At 27.0% G+C, this 21,025-nt stretch overlaps 1 protein-coding gene and 1 long non-coding RNA gene across 2 annotated transcripts; both read right to left on the bottom strand.

Moving 5' to 3' along the window:
* Nucleotides 1-9,539: 9,539 nt before the first annotated feature.
* LOC136972173 (uncharacterized) lies at nt 9,540-10,210 on the bottom strand. The gene is made up of 3 exons (XM_067266731.1): nt 10,080-10,210; nt 9,756-10,002; nt 9,540-9,670 (listed from the first exon to the last, which is right to left on the bottom strand). Exons 1-3 carry the CDS (start codon nt 10,128-10,130, stop codon nt 9,540-9,542), a joined length of 429 nt encoding a protein of 142 aa, XP_067122832.1. The 5' UTR covers nt 10,131-10,210.
* A 78-nt stretch (nt 10,211-10,288) lies between these two features.
* LOC136972172 (uncharacterized) lies at nt 10,289-20,875 on the bottom strand. Its single transcript, XR_010880292.1, has 4 exons — nt 20,855-20,875; nt 17,762-17,854; nt 10,631-10,873; nt 10,289-10,356 (listed from the first exon to the last, which is right to left on the bottom strand). It is a non-coding gene; the product is annotated as an uncharacterized lncRNA (long non-coding RNA).
* Between the last annotated feature and the right edge of the window lie 150 nt (nt 20,876-21,025).

The raw sequence follows: 21,025 nt of genomic DNA, 5'->3' as shown, positions 1-21,025 counted from the left end.
TATTTGATTGTTAAATTGCTCAATTACTATGTACTGTCAATGAAATTAATTGTTATACCCTTATTGATTTGCTATAGTACATTTGGTTACGTTACCGTTTTGTTGAATTTCCTACAGTCTGGGTCGTTCTGACCCGATTGTAAGAAGCTGTTGAGGGCGGTAGCTATCTAAGAGCACAGGTAGATCTACATAGTGGCAAGAATCTGTGGACAAAAACTTCGCATGTCTCTGGATAGTGGACATAAACAAAGGTTTTGTCCATCATGCAGAGACAGATAAAAGTCTCGCTAAATAGTCCTGTCTCTTTCCATACCATTGGCATGCAACTAGAAGAGATACACGTTGGCACTCCAGTATCGTCGGTTTCGTTTGCAATGGGATCGCGATAGAGAAGCATGGACGATTACGGAATGGCAGAATATCTTTTACTGTTTGAGAATAGATGACCACTGTGTTAGAGTGTAAAGGATCATGTTTAGAGCTTCTATCCTGTTTATACCGTTGAACGGCACACTCAACAGTATGATGATCTGGGAAGCCATTTCGCATCACAGTCGCCTCTAGTAGTGGTGCAAAGGACATTGACGGCACAGCAATACGTACTCTGCTTCCTGACGTGTTGCTCTTCATGGACAGCCATTTTCTAGCAAAAAGACTTGGCATTATCTTGCTAGAAACGTGACAGAGACATTTCTCGGATCCTATTTTAGCTAGAGTTTCCGAACAATGTTTGTCATGTTGCTACACTTCCTTAGCATGTCCGGTCTCCAGATTTACCATCCATCGAGCATTTATGGAATCAGATAGAACTCCAGCTTCGGCAATTTATGAATGTGAGGAATCTGGAGCGGTAGTTGCAACATCTGTGGGGAAATCTATTGCAGGATAGCATACGATACCTGTATGCCTCATGCTCGACCATGTCGTCGGATGTACCAGTATCCAGGCAAGAGGTGGTCGTACAACGTAGTAAAGGTTACACAGAAAATTTTCCCTTTGCTATCACATTATAATCAATTATTAACATCGTCGTTACGTCTGCAGTAATAAAGTTTCTTTCAATTCCAATGACTCCTTCTTGGTACGTATTTGTTTTGTCACTAAGTATTCATTTAGAGAGAATTTATTTAAGACTCGAATCCATTTAAAATAACTTATTTTCTATAGAATAAGAAAGTAATAGAGGTTATTTTAGATCATCAAATTGTTTTGTATTTGCGTAAATCTTAAAAATATTCAGATTAAATTCTCATTTAATAAGAAGTTTCGTCTTTCGACTTAAATCATATTTAAACCAGTTTTAATTAATTACTGCTTTAAAAGAAATAATAATATCTTAATAAAATTTATTGCTTACATCGTATTTCTAAATTAAATCTTTTCTTTACCTGAAATATTACTGGTGCTTATATTAATTTAATGCTATTATAACTTTCTAGAAAAGAAATAAAATATGGGCCTAATCATTAAGTAAATGTTCTTAATGGAAAACTTTAAACTGGTTCTTAATTATAATTTATTTGTTTTACGATTATTACAATTATTTTGATTGTATTTCGGAGAAAGTAGCATTCATATTTTGAGAGATTTTAAATAAAATAGTTTGAAAATTAAAAATTAATATAAAATTTAAGAGGAAAAAAAAAAAAAAGAAAAATGTAGAATTTTTTGTATCCTTTTAAGTCTCATCATCAATAAAAATCATTACTTTCTTTTTTATTTTCTCTACAAGAATTACTTTTTCTTTAACACAAAGTTTTATTATTACTTTTTTCTAACGTTTTGTTATAAAGTTTTTCTATTACTTCCTTTTTAATTTTTTAATATCGTTTATTATTTTTACTTTTTTCTTTTAAAGTTTATATTGTTTTCTTTATTAATTTCTAATAACCATCTCGCTTAGAAGCTTATAAACTTCTACTTTTAGTTACTTAATAAATTAAGAAAAATGCATTAGTATACGTTAAATAATCGAAAATGCAATATAATCTTATATTATATAAATATAATGCATTACTGTTATATACAAATTAACATAGAGTGATGCAAAAGTCTTCATACATAAAACGTGGGTTTATTTTATTTTATTATATAGTCGCTTACAAGTTACAGAATATGATATTTAATTGTATTGTACGTACGAATCTATTAGAGGATTTGATCCCGGGATCCCGACCACTTTTTAGTCCCAAAATTTTCGGGATTAAGTTTTCCTGATCCCGAGATTTTCGGGATTTACATCATTTTAAAAGAGTTGGATGGAAAAACCTTTACAGTATGCTCGAGCGATTGACTAAATATAATCCCGAAATCCCGGGATTAGAAATAAGGACCGGGATCGAATTCCCTAGAATCTATTCATATTATTACTAGCAAACATAAGAATATATCTATAAATGAAGTTTCGAATAGATTAAATCTTGATATAAACTGAAAACATACCCGATTAATCAGATATGGAAATTTTTTTTATTGACTTTCGAAACATATTTTAAATATATATTTATGTAATATTTTTCCAAATAAAATAAAATAAAATCTGATCGTTTTAAAGTTTTATTGAATTGAATATTTTTATCTAAATTTTTTTTTTTCCTTGTTATTCTGGAATAAACAAATTTAAACAGCATCCCTATAGGTTTTAATTATTAGCGGAAGCAATTCATTTGTGTACAAAGTTAATTCTCTACGTGAAAAAAAATATACCAAAAATTCATTTTTACATTAATAAAAATAAAAATTTTCTACGAAATCATTAACGATATTTAAGTTTTGTTTCTCGTATTTACTAATGTAATTCAATTGAAATTATCAAATCGAGTTCGGTTTTCCTTCAGACAAAGAAATCAAATAAAAGACATTGTTCTGCTAATTACACAAACTATAAAGAAGTAAACATAGTTTAATTTAATCACATTTAATTTTATCTTAATCGAATCTAATTACTGTTTTTTTTTAATTATTTATATTTAAGAAAGTACAAGTATCAATCTTAAAGTGTGATATTATTATCATCAAGAAATATCACTTAAATTTAATTATTGATATCAAATACAATGAAAATTTAATTTTATGATAATCTAATTACTTGAATTTATAACTAGGGTAACTGTTTAATGTCCTTACTGTGAGTGTAGCGAGTTCATCAATCACGATTAAAATTAACTTTAGTTAAAACCGTGTTAATCGAATAGGTTAGTTGCAAAAATCTTAAAAGTAAATTGAGAAGTTCATCAAAACTTTCTTCTTCTTCTTCTTCTTTTTAATCGCTTCGACCTTTTCGTATAACACCAAAAAGTATATAACATGATATAATTTTCTGAATTGGAATCAATCCAAAACGGTTCAAGGACGTTTAATAAGTGAAAGTGTAGAAATTTATTCAAGACTTCTTCTCCCCTTTTTTTCGGCTTGATTAATTTTGCTTAATTGTTACTCTAAAAGTGATTCTGGATGATTTTCTGAGCTATTAAAAAATTATATTAAAATATTTACTGAAATTTTAACAAAAATAATTAAAAATCTTTCTCTATTTATTTAATTAAACAATAATTTTAATAATACAAAAACATTTTAAATTTAATCCGGCTTCTATTTTTTTTATTATTAAAAAAATATAAATAAAAAGTTTCAAGTGGAGAAATAAATTCGAATTTTAATCAATAGATGGCAGAATGTCCTGTTTTCTATATATTATGTTATATATATAACATAATAATTTTTTATTTATTATTTTACCTATAAACAGTTATTAAATATTAATTTTATTTTATACAAGAAGAATAAATATAAAAAATATCTATTTTCTATATTAAATAAATAGATTAAAAAAATCAATTAATAAAGCTCTATATAAATCATTTAATAATATAAAAGTTTAAATAGCTTATTGGCTACTTAAACTTTAATTAATTAATTAAAATACTCTTAATTACTCAATTATTTTGATCTTGATAAATAAGTAAAAAATTTTTAATTTAATTCAATTATTTACTCGGTAAATGAATTTAATATTTTAAAGATTTAGCTGGAAGAGAAATTAGTTACTATTTTATAAAATATAAATAGAATATGAAGCAGTTTTAGATTGTAATTTATATATTTTGTAGATCAGTAATGCTTGCATGTATATGTTTTTAAATATTATATAATCACATTGCACTAATTCTATACAAGAAAATACCGACAGTATAAACAATGTAATACAACTATTCCTATTATTTTATGTGGCTGCGTTTATAGCGACGGGTATGAACATGTATGTATGACGTGTACATACATGTTTACAAGTTCCAACTTGATGTGTACGTGCTTTTTGTAATTTGATCTCGCTGTGAGAGTGTTATAGAAGGAGATCAGTACCGAGTCATGTGTCTTTTTGATGTTTTTTATGAAGCTACGAGAAACTATACTAACATAGATTGGACAAAATGTATTGCAGTATGTAGTGATGGTGCAAAGGCGATAACAGGAAAGAACAGTAGATTAATGAAAATATTAAGAGATCGTCTTATACCAAGGGCACTGCTTTCTTCACTTGTCACAAAAAATATGCCGGAAAATCTCAATCAAATTCTTTGCCAAGCTGTAAAGTTGGTTAATTTTATTAAAAACCGTCTTTTATCACTCGAAAACAATTTGCCTTTGTGTGTTTCTAATGTAGATTCACGTACGGAGAAAATTTTAAATGAAAAACAAATGCAACCATCGCATTCGTTTCTTTTCTTTACGTGTGTACTTATTGTAAGTAAAATGCTTATAAGTTTATAATAAATGATATTTTTTTCCTCATAAAATGATTTCATTACTGTTTCGCGACCCCCGGGTTGAGAAACTCTGTTCTAGATTATAGATTCCCAACTAGTAGATCGAGAACTACATAATTATTATTAACTTTCCAAGCAAATTAAAAAATCAATAGAAATTTTTAAGGGTTAAAAAAAATTGATTTTAGAATTATTTTATATATAAATTATACAAGAATACTTTTGTAAATTGTATAATTATAAATTTAACATATTTAATCACATTATATTAAGAGCAAACTATTAAAAATAATGAAAATAATGGCAACAGTTAAATTTTCTCTTTAGTAATTTATTTAGTTTAATGACTACCGAAATTAAGCGTGTTTAAGCAAAATTAATTATAATTAAACGGGCTAAACAATTTAAAATAAAAATGATCGTCTAACTAATTTGAATAATCTGCTTTAGAATAATTATTATTCTTATAAAATTTAAGATTTATTTAAAATTTACATTACTATTTTTTTTTTTATTCGTAAAAATAAAATACCCATTTTCCAGGTAGAAGATATAAAACACCTTTTACATACAAATAAAATTTTAAGATTTTGCTTGTATTTTCCAATGAAACATTCTAACAGATCAAAATACTTATTTTTAAAATACAATTTTATATCAGATTCTTCAAAAATTTAAAAGTGTTGTTTACATCCAGATCACAGTTACATCTCGCCCCCATCTTTTTTTTATGTGACAAAATGACAAGGATAGGATGAAGGAAATTTCCCATAGGGCACGTTCTATCTTCAAGGAACTTTAGTGTTTATACTTACGTTACATAAAAAGACATACAAAAAGTTCTCTAAGGACATAAATCATATAAAATATAATACTGCATTATTTATAGTGTACTTTTTATAATTTAAAAATAAAAAATAAAAAATTTAATTAAATCAACAGATAAACTGAATTATTATTTTTGTCTCTTGTTATTTTAAAAATCTTATAAAATGGATGAAGGAAGACTTGATCAAACGATATTTTATCTCCAAGATTTCTATCTATCATGTATATAGAAAGCAGAAAAGTAAATGAGATAAATGAGTTATGATCAAAGTTTGGGCGAATCGGCGGAAAAAACATTTTTATAATAAAACAACAAAAGAACCGAGGAATAAATTTTTTATTTAATAAAATATTTGTGTTCATTTAAAATTTCTTTTTCTCTTATTGTAATTTGAACCATTGATGCCATATAAAATATTATTTAGAAAGTAAAATAAAAAGTAAATGTTAAAGCCACCGATTTTAATAAATGGAGCACGTTCTCACGTATTTTTATATTTTTAAGCTTTAAAAAAAAGATTGACTTTATAAAAAAAAAGTAACAAAACTTTTCGATATTTGAACACGGTGTATTTATAAACATTCCTTTAAATTTTTTATGTACTTTTTTTTTATATATTTATTTTTTTTACATTGTAAAAGTAAAAGAATCAAAGTCGTCGTGTGCTGTGTATCTGCAGGAAGCTATTTTACATTTTTAATATATTCTCATATTAAAATATAAAACAAACTTATCTAAATAAGAGTGTATTCACAAAGTCTTTTTATTACTCTGTGTCTTGCTATCAGATTTTAATCAAACTTCTGGTATATGAATATTGTTGTATAGAATGTAGAAGTCTCCTGTTTATTTTTCTTAATATACTTGGAAATAAAGTTTGAAAAACTTTTAACTAATAAAAATCGCAATTTTTTAAAGTAATTTATCACATGACATGAAAAAAAATCTACTAAATGAGGCCTTATTAATAACACAATATTACTTTCTGAACTATAACTTATATGTACTGTCGCAATTTCTTTTTTTCTTATAATATATATAAATTTCTGTGTTTTCTAATAGTTTATCTGTTTTAAATGATGTAGTAAAGATAGAAAAATAATTATATGCACAATAAATAAATATTCATCTTTAAGTAATGTTTAGAAATATAAATTTCAAATTAGCTTATTAATAATCATTATATTCGACTCGAGTGATACAGATTATTCTAACTATTATCATAATCGAAAAGTTAATTAATCAAATTTTACAGTTACGCTTGATCAGTAGCGCATTGATAATCGAAGTGTACACACAAAGTAGCGATGATAATCGACTTAAATTACATATTTAGAAAGCCCTGACTAAATCAGATTTTGGTGAAATAAATGAGGATAATTTTAATGTTTTTCCCCCTTACTTACCTTCACAATTGGTACGTAAAATAAAAGTTTAATCCCGTAAGACGTATTGTTAAACTTGAATAAGGCAACGTAGCACACAGACGATCTGTTAAGAGAATGCCTATGAGAAACTGATCCCTATTTAGACATTACACAAGTAAGACCTATGAGAAACTGATCCCCATTTAGGCATTACACACGTAAAGAAAATCCCGAATACTTCACGTAGTTGGGTGCGAACCCGCGACCAACTATTAATATTTGGTAGTTTTGTCAACTCGGTCACTGGTGGGAAAATAAAAGATAAACAGAGAATAACGTCGCATCCAGAATTTTGAGAATATGGGTGCTGCTCGAGGCAGATTCAGGAGGAACCAAGACACGTGCCGTTTTTCGGAGAACGTTACTTACTCAACATCCTTAGTATTACTTTAATTACTTAATCTTATCTAATTGAAATCGTGTTATATTTATTCTTTTTTTTACAGTAACAAAGCTGATTTCTAGTAAACACCCTCCTAGATATGCCCTTGGTAAAAAGAGGTATATTCATGATTTATTATTAAATTAAAAAACGCAAAAAGTTATTTTGCATATAGAAAGTGTTTATCTCATGTTTTTTTAAATTTATTTTCTGTTTGTTTGCTTTTAAAAATCCTTTTAAAACAGAGAAAAACAATTATTTCTTTAGCTTTAGAAGAAAATGATATTTTTAATTATAAATCTATATCTAGTTTTATAAATTATAACAGTATTAGAAAACACATAAAGAAGGATATTATCATTCTTTCAAGTTGTTTACGTGAAATAAATACACATAATTAAACCGCACGTATTTGAAAATCTAACTTTTCTTAAGTTTTTAACATTCCAAGAACATTCTTAATCATGTAATTTCTTCTTAAAACCTTTAATTATTCTAGAATTTGATATAAATTTCATCTACGTAAAAGGAATTTATTCTGGATATTATTCTAGATAATAAATATTCTAGTTGTAAGTGAAATTCATAGCTAGAATTTTTATTATTATAGTCAAACCCCTAAACGAAATACCTTTATATTAACGTTTAAAGAAAGAATATCTTTAAAATTCAAATATATAAAATGACTTTTCTTAATATTTAATTAAAGATAAAATTATTTCTTAACAATAATAAAATGAGAGATTTTTGAACAGAATAGAATTGAATGGTATTTTCTGTATTCTCTCCCATAAAGTTGATTGAAATCGTTAATAGTCTATAAAATATATAATTGAAAAATTGATTTATTCAAATTGTTTAGTGTTATTTTTTTTTATTTAAAAATACTCTGTAACATTACGAAAATAGCTTCTTTTGTTTCCATTTTAATCGTGTATAAAATGTTAACACGATTGAAAGCGTTAATAAACACTGCAAGCTCTTTGATATCTCTGAGATAATTGATATCATTTTTCTACTTTAATATTAATCACCGAGAAGAGTTAATTTTGTAAGAAGTGATTTGTCGTAAACTATTTTTCTTAAATATTTTATCTATCCCAGAGATAGGGGCAAAAGAAGCAAATTGTCCTGGACCCCGAGGAAATATTGTGAAGGGCCCCTATGTCTTTTCGTTTGCTTCCTTTAATATAATAATATAATTTGCTGTAGGACCCCAACGTGCATTTTTCCGCAGGCTCCCGTTATCTTCTCGGAGGCCCTATTTATAATTATCGTTGAAAACAATTCTTAAAAATGACAGTTAAATAGAGGATAGTTTGAAATTTGAATAATCGAATAATTTTATAAAATTCTTTGCAATGTTAAATATAAAAATTGACCATTACGATTCTTATTATTACAAAATGGTCATTAACACGTTTAGTCTTCTTTAAAACAATAACGATAGGATTGAGATCTGCATTGAGAAGGCAACAAGAGATCTATCTACAAAGAGGGTAGCTTTCGGGGAAGACTTTGTGGGAAAATATCCTCATTTAAGTGTAGACACGAGAAGAGAACTCAGATTTTAAGTGCCAGCCAGTTGAAGAGGCAAGAACCAGTGTCCTGTGTTGTGGCTTTATCTATTCAGCGACTACTGGGCAATAATGATGGCATTGGTATGCCAAAGTCAAAATCTTCGAAAATTCGCTTGTAATATCAAAATACACGTGGAAGTACCTCTAATATTCTTTATAAATCATATTTGTAAAAGTAATATACGCTGATTGACCTAAGTTACCGTTTTATCATTCAAACTGCAGATGACCTTCCTTTCAAAATGGGAATTTCAGTTATAACTTCAACCTATCGATCCTTTTACGTAATCTGTTTTGATTTATGATATAGAGAAATCAGAACAAAAAAAAATCAGGAAAAATTGTATACATATATATTTATAAATACAAAATGCAAGTAACATTCTCAGCATTACTGCTTTTATCTTCAATTCTGCAGATATTAAAAGTGAAATAAACATCAAATAATACTTAGTCATTTTGAACATTTACATTTACAGCAAACAAACGTCAGAAGCAGAAAACAATTATTAGAATTATTTATAAAATTCGTTAATGGTGCTCACAATTATAAGTTTATACCGAATAACGACGATTAATATATTTTGGAGCATATTTTCTGAAGTCATCGTAACAAGTTTTCAGCCATTCTGCTGTAGCGACAATTTTGAATCTAAATGCTTGATAACACGAGTCTTCTCTTATATCTTCAAAATAGAGGAAAAATAATAATATATTATTAAAAAAAAATGCTGTTTTTTAAAAATAAACCTCAGATACTTTAGTGCTTACCGAGATATGTAATGAGTTCGCCCAGTAACGTATCATCAAATCTGTGAAAAACACTGTCTATACTACCGCTATTATCTTGAACGTATCTTACCATTTCCAAAATTTGTATAGCAACGTACTGTAAGCTTGGAGTTGGAATTAAGTACGGATCGATATAATATTTATCTTCCAATACCAAAACATCGTGAACGTCTATAGAATCATCCGCAATCCTCATTATTACCAATCTTTCTAAGCACTTTATACGCTAAAAATCAAAAATGTATATATAGAAATTATTATGAATAATTATTCACACGAAAAAGAATTTATTCGATTAATTACTCGACTACGAGGGAGAGAAATAAAGTAATTTTTCATATGTCCTCTATTCATCCATTTTACAAATGTTACTTTTAGTTCGTGTATGGTCTTCGCAAAAGCTCTTATTTCTGCCACAGCGTATGCATTTGGTGGTTCCTGTAGACATAAAAAATACTATGTATATAAAGAAACTAGAAATATAAATACATAGACTTGTCTAAACTTACTATAGGATTTGATTTCACAATGAAATTCCTTGCTTGTTTTAAGTAATACGAATCCTTATTTTGGTCATACTCTACGAAGAAGAACTTTTTATAAAATTTGGTTAATGTTACCTGTGGTGCCAAAATGGCGGCTCGTCTCCGATTCCAGCAAACAGAAGAAAGGAAACAGTGGGGATTCACGTTCTAACCTAATCTAACCTGTTCTAATAATTAGGTTAGAACGTGAATACCCACTGTTTCCTTTCTTCTGTTTGCTGGAATCAGAGACGAGCCGCCATTTTGGCACCATAGGTAACATTAACCGTTAATTTATTACATAAAATGACAACAAATAACAACGCTCACTTCCAACTCTAGTCACTCTCATTCCTTTCGTAATACTTTGATCCATACGACAGAATTTACAGCTATTTTCGTTTACACCGATTTGTATTAAGGGGCAGTTTCCATCATGAGAACAATAATAAATTCTTCTGTAGACGACGGTAGTTACAAAGAAATATTGACAATATTTGCATGCGTGTTCTCCATAATAATAGTTCCAAGCCGGTCTCAAACATACTACACAACGTAGATTCAAAATTCCAGCTATAAAAAGAATAGGAATACTTACGAATATAAGGATATAAATACTATAAAAATAATAGAGTATTATTTGTTACATCTTTGGATCATGCCGTCTAAATATCTGTTTAAACTTTCGATATCAGCCATGGTCTAATATCTCGAATTTGTAAACCAAACTTTCCTATTTAATATACGTATTTAATTATTAATTAATAATATTATAGATCTTAATAAAATTTAAAAAAAAAAGAATATTCTTACTCGCTTTTTTAAAGAATAATCCACATAAAAATAAGATTATTAAGCTTAAAGTAACAACTCTTACAGGTACCTTTTAAATTTACATATTTCGACGATAATTAAAATTGCTGTATTATCAATTAAATGTTTTTCGTAACGAGAAAAATTGTCATATAAACTAATAAGTGTAAACAACAATAAATATTTGCATTATTTATTAATTTAAATAATCATTTTATTTTAATTATGCAAAACTTCACTTTAATTTTTTCCCCCCCTCTTGATTACAATTAAAAAGTTAAATTGAAAGAAATAATCTGATAATTTAACGAATTATATTTTGCTTAGAAATTTAATTAATAAGCAAAATTTGATACAAAGATTTATAGAGTTTATAGAAACAAATTCTTCTGTTTTATAATTAGTAATTACTAATACCGTAATTTAATTAAGTTTATAATTAAAAGTTTCATTGTTTTTTTATAACTTTAATTGGTGTTATAAAATTATATAGGTATAATACATCGTGTCTCTCGTAATGTGATAGTCATACGCTAAGGTTAACGAGAGAGACGAACGTCTCTAATATCCTTTCCACCCACTAATGGCTTAATAGATAAAACCACGAAACACGTAGTTGGTCGCGGGTTAGCAGAATGACCACGTGAAGTTTTCTTCACGTGTCCTTACATCTAAATAGAGGCCAGTTTCCCGTAGGAAGTCCTTCCGGGTGGGCTTTCTACGGAGCAATCTGCCAATGGGCAATTAATCTATTCCGACAAACCAATCTAAATATATATATATATATATCAATAAGTACAATCAATAAGTACACGAAACTTGTCCAAGAGATAAAGCACTCGTGTAAAATGGATAAAGTATTTATTATGGTTGAAGTTACGAGTCTTTTCACGAATGTTATGCAAATAAATGTACATTAGATTTTACTCAAAGTATTTACATTACATTACAGAAAGTAGAAACATTAAATACATGTTATATAATCAGAAACCACTAAAACATCGATCCGTACATTAGTAACACAGGAACATGATTTTTGTCCGGCATAACACTTGACATCAGTATTGTATTTACATAATAGTATTAATAAAAATCCGGCAAATTCTTTTAGATTTAATTAAATATATTTTTAATGACGCGATTAAATATATTTAACCTTTTCTTTCTGTAGATTTTTGACCGTATAATCTCTTAAAATATGATATAATTAATGATAAACATCTAAAATTATATATTAAAAGTAAATAAATGATTATATTAAAGCACGTGTTGTTAATATATTTCTTCGTCATCACGTGGATAATTTATTACAGTGGTCATATAAATTTTCGATACCAAAAGAGCTCCTTACGTTAAGTTGTTATTGTAATTCGTTCATTGATTGCACACATAAATTGGTAAACATATTGAATCGCTATCTACTTCACGCTAACTCAAAAACAAGTAAGTTATTAATGAAAATATCAATATCTTTCGCAGAAATAATAATTTATTATTAAGAAAATAAATGAAATTAATCTATAAAATAGCATCTTTGATTTTAACGAATTAAAATTAGCTCAAAATTTGACACTTTCTTTAAAGAAACGTAACATTTTCTGGTTAATGTTACCTTAGGTGCCAAGATGGTGGCTCGTCTCTGATTCCAGCAAGGAAACAGTGAGACTCACGTTCTAACCTAACTTAACCTATTACCATAATTATTAGCAACCAAATTATTAGAATAGGTTAGGTTAGGTTAGAACGTGAGTCTCACTGTTTCCTTGCTGGAATCAGAGACGAGCCGCCATCTTGGCACCAAGAGTAACATTAACCCATGTGTATATAAATACAGAAACTCATAAAGTTAAGCTTATCAGAAAATATAGATTCAACTAAATATAAATCATAGAAACTACCAGAAGAATCTCTTAAATTTTGCTTATCTTTAAAACATAAATTCTGATAACTGGACGTTTACATCTAAAAATTTTGTGGTTCTCTCTATATTATACAAAAGCTCCTATAATTGAGCAAAAAATGCGGTCGTATACAATAAGAATAAGAATAACCAGAAGCATCAATTCTTTCAGGAACATGCTAGAATTTCGTCATACGTCTTGACAGTTTTATTATTACTTTTTCAAACTCGATAATTTCTTTGATATATGTACAGAATAACAATTTAAACAGTATATCAGAATATATATAATCGTCATTTTATGAGATAATTTAATATTATTAATAAGCGCATCAACTTTAAAAAACCGCATCATTAAGAGAAGAAACAGAAGAACTTATCATAAAAAAATGATTTAAAATGTATTAAATAATGCATGTAAGGATGCGAAATGGTTATTTTCATCCATTTGCATCAATAATTGAAAGGAGTGAGGAAAATATATCATTGACTCCAGAAATGAATCATGTACCATTAGATAACATTTAAGTAATGGCAAAATTGATTTCTTTTTACTCGACATTTTATTGATCAAACCGTCCACTATTTTTTAAAATAATTTGTAGATATTTATGTGTATATTATTTATTCTATAATCTACAAGATAAATCATTCGGTACAGCATAGAAGACACGAAGTAAATCCTTTCTACTAATGTAATTCGTATAAAAAATTGAAGTCGCAAGTTAAATTAGAAAAGTGGAAATAAAATTTAAGTTAAATGCATTAAATGTTACAAATATATCATTTTTTATTATCGTGTATGTGAGATATTAAACACTTTTTTTTTTAATTAAATTGAACAAAGGGAAAGGAGAACTTTATAATTTAATGCATTCACGAAAAACGAGAGCATCCATTTTTAGTTTATTCACTCGAAAAACATAAAGAGCAAGAGGATATATCAGAGGGAAATGATACACTTTATAAAGAAATATAATTCATAAATCGTATTCTTCTTAGTGTTTTTCATTTGTACGAATTCCCAGATGGATAATTTCAGAAATTCAAGAGTTTCTTTTTTATTTTTATTTTTACGTCTATTCATTCTTTTTTCTTTATTTTTCCTCTTATATATTTACTCAACTTTATAATACTTGTACTACTGTAAAAATTTTTACTACAAACTTTTAATTAATTATTAAAATTAATTAGTTCTTTTGATTTTTATAAGAGAAGTTTGCAAAAATGACAACATTCTGTCAATATGTAGAAGATAGAAATCTATGGCAAGGGGTTCTCGTCTGAAGAGCTTCTCTACTCGTTGACAACATAAAGCCACTTCAAAAAATGAAGATAAAGTTTGAACAAGAAAGAACTAATTGTTGCTATCGATCTAGTTACAAAAAAGAGGCAACAAATCCTTAAGGTTGAAACACTAATCGAGATAATGAGGAATAAAAGGATTTTCTATAATTTTCTATACCGTTTCTTAAATACAAATGATAAATTACGTTTAAATGCTTACTAATACTATTATTTAGCGGTCGTGATCATTTAATTGGAGAATAAATAATGATAATTCCATTCTGCCAATCTTGTATCTTCGCTCTTCTATTTTAGTAAATCTCTTTACTGTATATACTCTCTTTTTTATTTCGTGATGCTCTTCACACTCTTTTCTTTTATAAGAAAATATATTTATATAAAAACATTTCGGCAGCAGTTTTTTGTGACCTAAATCTTTAAAATATACAAGATTTAATAGTATGTTTCTGAAAGGAAATATATTTTTCAATCTCCTATACTGTACCTTAAAAAACTTTTTCTTATAACAACTGAATTACGGTACATTAAATTTGTATTTTGCTATTTCGTTCTACGTTATATTATTTTTACTTTTTTAAATCTGGAAAGAATCCAGCAATTGTTTAAAATATTTTAAGAAAATGTAGAAAATTCAATAAAATAGTTTTTCTCTCGTCCAACTTTCCTCATCCTTTTAATATACTTACTCGAATTGGATACTTTATATAAATATAACTTATCTAATTTAATTAAATATATTATAATAAGTTAAATTTATACTCGTGTATATAAAATTTTTCTTGATAATATATACTAATTTATTATTATTATTATTATTATTATTTTTCTCTTGGTTTGTAATGGGAGAAGTTGTCAAAAAATGTCTTCTCTATTTTGAATTTATGTAGGCTGCATTCGTGTCCTACTATGTGCTCAATGTCTCGGAAGAAGTACAGTTGAAATATGATGTCATTTAAAGAAGTCAGAACATGTATTGTACTTATAGGCGCCATCTTGGAAACATATTGGTTCCTCATAAATAACGTACCCATAGATGTTCTTAAAATAAATATATATATATATATATGCGCCATTTTTTTTCTTATTTTAGATAACAAATTTTCATCTCTGTAAGAAGAGCAAAAAGTTTCTGGACGAGCAGAACTTTTTACGAGTTCGTACACATTCAATTGTAAAATATATGTTTATCAGAATTACGTAAAGTTGTACGTTATAACTAAATTAATACATAAATATTTATTATAAAATGATGGAAATGATAAATTATTCATATAAAATATTCAAATATTCAAATGTATTTTAGTTGTTATTAAATTTATAAAGGATTTATTTATCTCAAGAGTGCGATAATGGCGAAAAGAGGATGCGATTTATGTGTAAAAGTCCTCAACTATAAACAAATATATAAGGGTTTCTCTATAGAAGAAAAAAAAAAAAAATTCAACACCTAGGTCAAAGAATTTCGAATAATAGTAAATTCGAGTTTTGTTGAAGGAAAAGTCGTAAAAATGCTATAAAATCAGGGAAGGAAACTATTTTCATTGCTGTGTTGAGTTTAGGACAGATTCGAGATTGCGATACAGTTGAGAGAAAACATTTTTGTCCTCTCTAAGATAAATGATATGAGAATTGTTATCGTAATAATAAAAGTTTTGGTTTTATTTAAATACTTTAAATTCAAGAGATCACAAAATGATAAATATATATTGTACAGATAAAACTAAATAAATCCAGTTAAGTAAAATATAAATATCTCTTTTAATGCTCTCAACCTTACTTTTTTTTCCTCCCCTTCGGTTGAGTTTCGCTTTACCGATGAACTTCTTTGTACTATTAAATTCATTAAATAGAATTTAACTTTAAAAACCCGTTTAAAAATTGTTATTTTACGTGTTTAGTAACCCATTAAAGATTCATAAAATCCATTAATAACCGCCTCCACTGACAGATTAATATGTCAAATAGGTTCTTAACTAATTTTATAAATTATTAATCTGTAAAATAAATAATTAATTTTCATTAATTAATTAATTAATTAATTCTCTAAATATTTCATAATTAGGTAAGTTATCGATATATTTTTCTATTAATTTTTAAGAAGTGATTATATTTTTACTTAATTCTCTTTAAGGATTTATTTCATAAGAATTGTTTTACATTCTTCTTCCTCTTTTTTTCCTTAATATAAAACATTAAAAAATTATTTTAATAAAAAATTTAAAATACTTTTAATTAAAATCATTTTATAAAATAATAATTTCCTTCTTTTTTTTTTTTTTGTTTAAAACAGACCGTAGGCGATGCCAAAGGGGCAAAAAAAAATCCCTAATAAGAGGACATAAACAATAAGCCGAAATACACATAAAAATCTTTATTGAATTATATTAAATTACATTTATTTTCTTTATAATTTAATATATTGATAATTGTTTTAAATATTTTAATGAAATTGTTTGTTATCGTAACTTATTTTCTCCAGCATTACACTGACTTAAAGCATTATCTTACTCCATTCTTTCAAAAGTAAATGTGTACTGTCGACATGGAAGTAAAACATTAGCGATATTTCAGTACAAAACCGCCATTCTTTCTTTATAGTCTCCATAGAATCAATTATTATTCGCTTCCTTCGTCTATATTAAAACTCAACAGAGTATCCATCTCTTATCTTTCTACTGTAACTCTGGTTTTGGCTAACCGTAAAAACGTTTTAAACGTTTAAGTACTTAGTAAGAGCAGTTACTGTCATGTTTATTAAGTAAATAAATAAATATATATACGCATATAGGGGGGAAAAAAAACATGGAGAGTTCCTTAATTGTTACGACTAATAAAATAAATCCTGTAAATTCATATTTACTTAATAGACATGACATTAACTGCTCTTCCTAAGTATTTAAACGTTTATGACTTCTCATTATTATATGGAAATTTGTTAAAGGAAAATTATAATCCTTTGCATTTATATCTACCGATATAAGATAAAAAGATTAGAAAATATATTCAGTGTACATTTTAATTAATTTATGGAAAATTTACTTTAAACAGCAAGCGGTAACGATTTTTCATTAACAACCTTTGGCGTTAGAATGATTCAATAAGATGTCAAGTGCCCAAACATCTACTTTCCTGTTAAAAATTAATTCTATTAAAGGTTAACAATGCAAAGTAAAGAAATGATTCACCTTTTCTTAAGCAAAAAAAGACGAATCACGGTAGCGTGTAAAATTCAATTGTGTTTGCATTGTTATTTATTAGAAATTGAATATAATTCGGGGCTCGGGGTTTTTACGCCTTTAACGCTATTTTCAAAATTAATTAATTAATTTTTTATAGCCGAAATTCAATTTTCTGTGTTAGATTTCTATGGAAAATGTCGTAACATCGATAGACAGAATAAAATCAAAAAGAAAAGAAGACCAGGCACTGAGTATTCTTACCATACAGTTTTTCTTCTCCCAGTTTCAAGTCACGTTTACTAAATATTTCTTTTCTGTATTTCTTCAGCTTTAAGATACTTCAAACCGTCGATTCTATCGAACAAAAAAACACAGAAATCAATTTATAACTACTAAATATACCAAGTTCTTTAGTGATTTTTACATTTAACATTAGAATAGAATATCAAAATTCAAATGATAATGTATAATGTAGTTTAGCATATTTGATAAAACTGGTGTTATTCTCTGTTAGAGAAGATATTCAGTAAAAGGTTTATTGCCCTTTACAATTGATACAATATTCTACCATTTCTGTTTATTACCATCTTTAGGAATATTACCGAATATTCACTAATAGCGTATACTTAAACAGGACAGGTTAATTAATGGACGATGAAAATCAAATCAGCGGAATGCTTAATAATTATTAACTTGTCTAAACATATCTTTAATTTAATAAATAACTAATTAATTTTCAATTCGATCTTTGTAAAGACAATGTTACATTCTGTAGTAATTTTCTCCTTGATTTATTTAATAGAAAAGTATTTCCTTTGTTTTCCATAATTAGTTCAACTACACAAAATTGCTCGTCTTTAGTAGAGAATTTCGAAAGGATATTCGATAAAATTCAAATGTTTTAATCTTTCAGGATAAATTAAAATCAATTTAAAATTTATTTGTCCACTTTATAATTAATTTTAAACTACACATTACGTTTTAATTTTATTCAAGAATCACTTTTCACATCGTTAAGTTTGTATGTAATTTTATTATTCTAGGATCCTTTTCACGAAGATTTTATAATAAATTTCGTTCAAATGGCTTTAAACATTCACCAAATTTTTTATTAATATTTTAATATATAAAATTTATCTTTCTGTTTGTCTCAGCAAAATTTTTTCATGTTTTAACTATTCTATTCTATTTTTTTTTAACACGTGTTTTACGTGTGGATAAAACCACTGAACAATAGTAGTTGACCGCGAGTTCGTGTGGAATTTTTCGGGTATTCTTCACACATTTAACACCTAAATAGGGACCTATTTATATAGGTAGGTACCTCCTCGACAGATCGCCCTTGTGTTGAGTTGCTTCCAATTTATCTCGTTCCTCCTACTTATCACATTGTAGGCTTGGCCGAACCTATGATAGGCATTGAAAAAGGCATCAGTAAATGCTCTCAAGGAGAAGTGAGTTTAAAAAAAAGGGGTATATTTTGTACAGGATATATACAGTTAAATCTACATACTTTATAAATTTAGCTCATCCTTATAATTATGAATTTAAACATTTTATTTACAGATTTAATAGATTATATCCGTTTTATTCTAAATTTTAGGGGTGTTTTTAATATGTTCGAATGTATTGTATCATTTCAAGTCCGTGTATAGGCTAGTTAACAATAGCTTTCAGTTCCGCATCACAAAACTCTTCCATAGTTATTTTTGTACATATTTTACAGATCCTTTCATAGTTTTTTTTTGTCACATTGCCATTTCATATGTCTCTTTCTATACAGTTCTCACCAATTTCACAGATCTAGTTCACAGATCGATTTTACATGTTTATTCACACTGTTGGACTTTATTCGCAGATATATTTTCATAATTCTTTTTATTACACGTATTTCCCACACAATATCTTACAATAATACCATCTTTTCGCGTATTCATAATTTTTTAATTTTACATTTGCACACAAGATGGCATAATTAACGAATTCTTAAAAAAATATTTAATTAAACAAAATTTAAATATTTTATAAAATTTTAATAAATTAATATAAAATAAAAATATTAAAAATTGCATTAATTTAATTATTATTATTATTATTATTTTTTATTATTAATTTTATCACGAATAAATTTATTAAATATTTTTGTCAACAGATGGAGACAGGATGCAGTATTGAGGCTAGCTAGCTTTGTCTTTTTTTTTTTTTTTTTTTAAATGGTGTTAATAGGAATGAGAAAGGTTTATAGCAAAAAAGAAAGTCGTTAATTGCTTTTATCGCTAATAAAATAAATTTTGCATCTTTTTAGCAAAAATTACATAGAGAAAATCTTACGAATTTATTAAGATGATATCAGAGAGTAAATATATTAATCCTACAAAGGAGAAGAAGATTCCATCTGTAATTTAAAACTTCATTAATCTTTCTTCTAGATAAGACACGAGGAGGAGAGTTCGTGATTCCTGAGTGATGTTGTGTCATAGAAAAGTACATAGACAATCATTCAGTTATAAGATATTCATAGATGGACTCTATTCGATAAGAGCAACCATTCAATAAAGCGAAAGTTAAATAAATGTGATCCGTGTGCCAGATAAGTTAATTATAAGTTTATAAAAAATAATAAATTCGAATATACAATCGATAAAAATCAGCAAAATTCCCATTGAAAGAGCTCTGTTTCCTTTTGAAGTTTTCCAAGTTACCTTAACGCGTTGAAGAATTATTCATAAAAGAAATGATGAAAATAAATAAACTTTCGAATATTTATCTAAATTTACGCATTTGGACCGCTTCCAGTTCGGTAAAACAGCCGAAAATGCTCAGTCTAACACCGAAATCCATCACAATACACTTTATTATACGAGAAATACTTGAGTACCGTTTATTTGAGAGGAACAAGTGTGTGTGTCTGTGTGACCATTAAAACCCTTTCAAAAATATACGTAATTAAGACGTATTGTATATAACAGGTGAATTTGATTAGTTTAATGTATACTTTAACGGAACATATATATATTTATTTCTGTTATTATTAATCATTCTAAAAATAAAAGGAATAATTTTTGAGTGTATGAAATGTTTGAAATTCTACAGAAAGAATCTCCCCAGTTACAAAGAAGAAATTTAAGAGTTACAATTCTAAGAAAGTATTGAAATAAAATGCATAAATGTCCTTGACATCGCATAGTTTTTGTCATCGATTCTGTTTATTGAAATGATAAATAGTTTTATTTAATAGTTCATTTAAATAATATATTTAAATAGCTTTATTTAAATACAGGATATAAGAATGTTTTAATGGCTAAAACTATTTAAAAAAAAACAAATACAGAAATTTCAATAAAGACCATTCACCTTTCAACAACGGCCACCTTTAGAGGGCGGACACTTTTTTCAAAAATGCATATTTTGCGTGTGGAATCACGATTTTGTTCACCCTGTTTGAAGCTTAATAACACCTTCGAAAATTGCTGAAATTCTGCAAGGAGGTTTGTTTATTCGTAAGATTGATACTATTAAATTTTG

This window comes from Centruroides vittatus, unplaced genomic scaffold (assembly GCF_030686945.1).
Source record: "Centruroides vittatus isolate TY-2023 unplaced genomic scaffold, ASM3068694v2 contig_2818, whole genome shotgun sequence".
In the NCBI taxonomy this organism is placed as follows: domain Eukaryota; kingdom Metazoa; phylum Arthropoda; class Arachnida; order Scorpiones; family Buthidae; genus Centruroides; species Centruroides vittatus.
Note: the sequence above shows the minus strand (reverse complement) of the source record. Positions and strands in the feature narration are given on the sequence as shown.

Bases quoted from the DNA above. Each gene is read 5' to 3' on its own strand.
- LOC136972173 (XM_067266731.1), bottom strand. From the start codon at position 10,130: ATGAATAGAGGACATATGAAAAATTACTTTATTTCTCTCCCTCGTAGT. The intron at 10,003-10,079 runs GTAATTAATCGA...TTTGATTTTTAG, and splicing joins TTTCTCTCCCTCGTAGTCGA to CGTATAAAGTGCTTAGAAAG. The intron at 9,671-9,755 runs GTAAGCACTAAA...TCTATTTTGAAG, and splicing joins CGAACTCATTACATATCTCG to ATATAAGAGAAGACTCGTGT.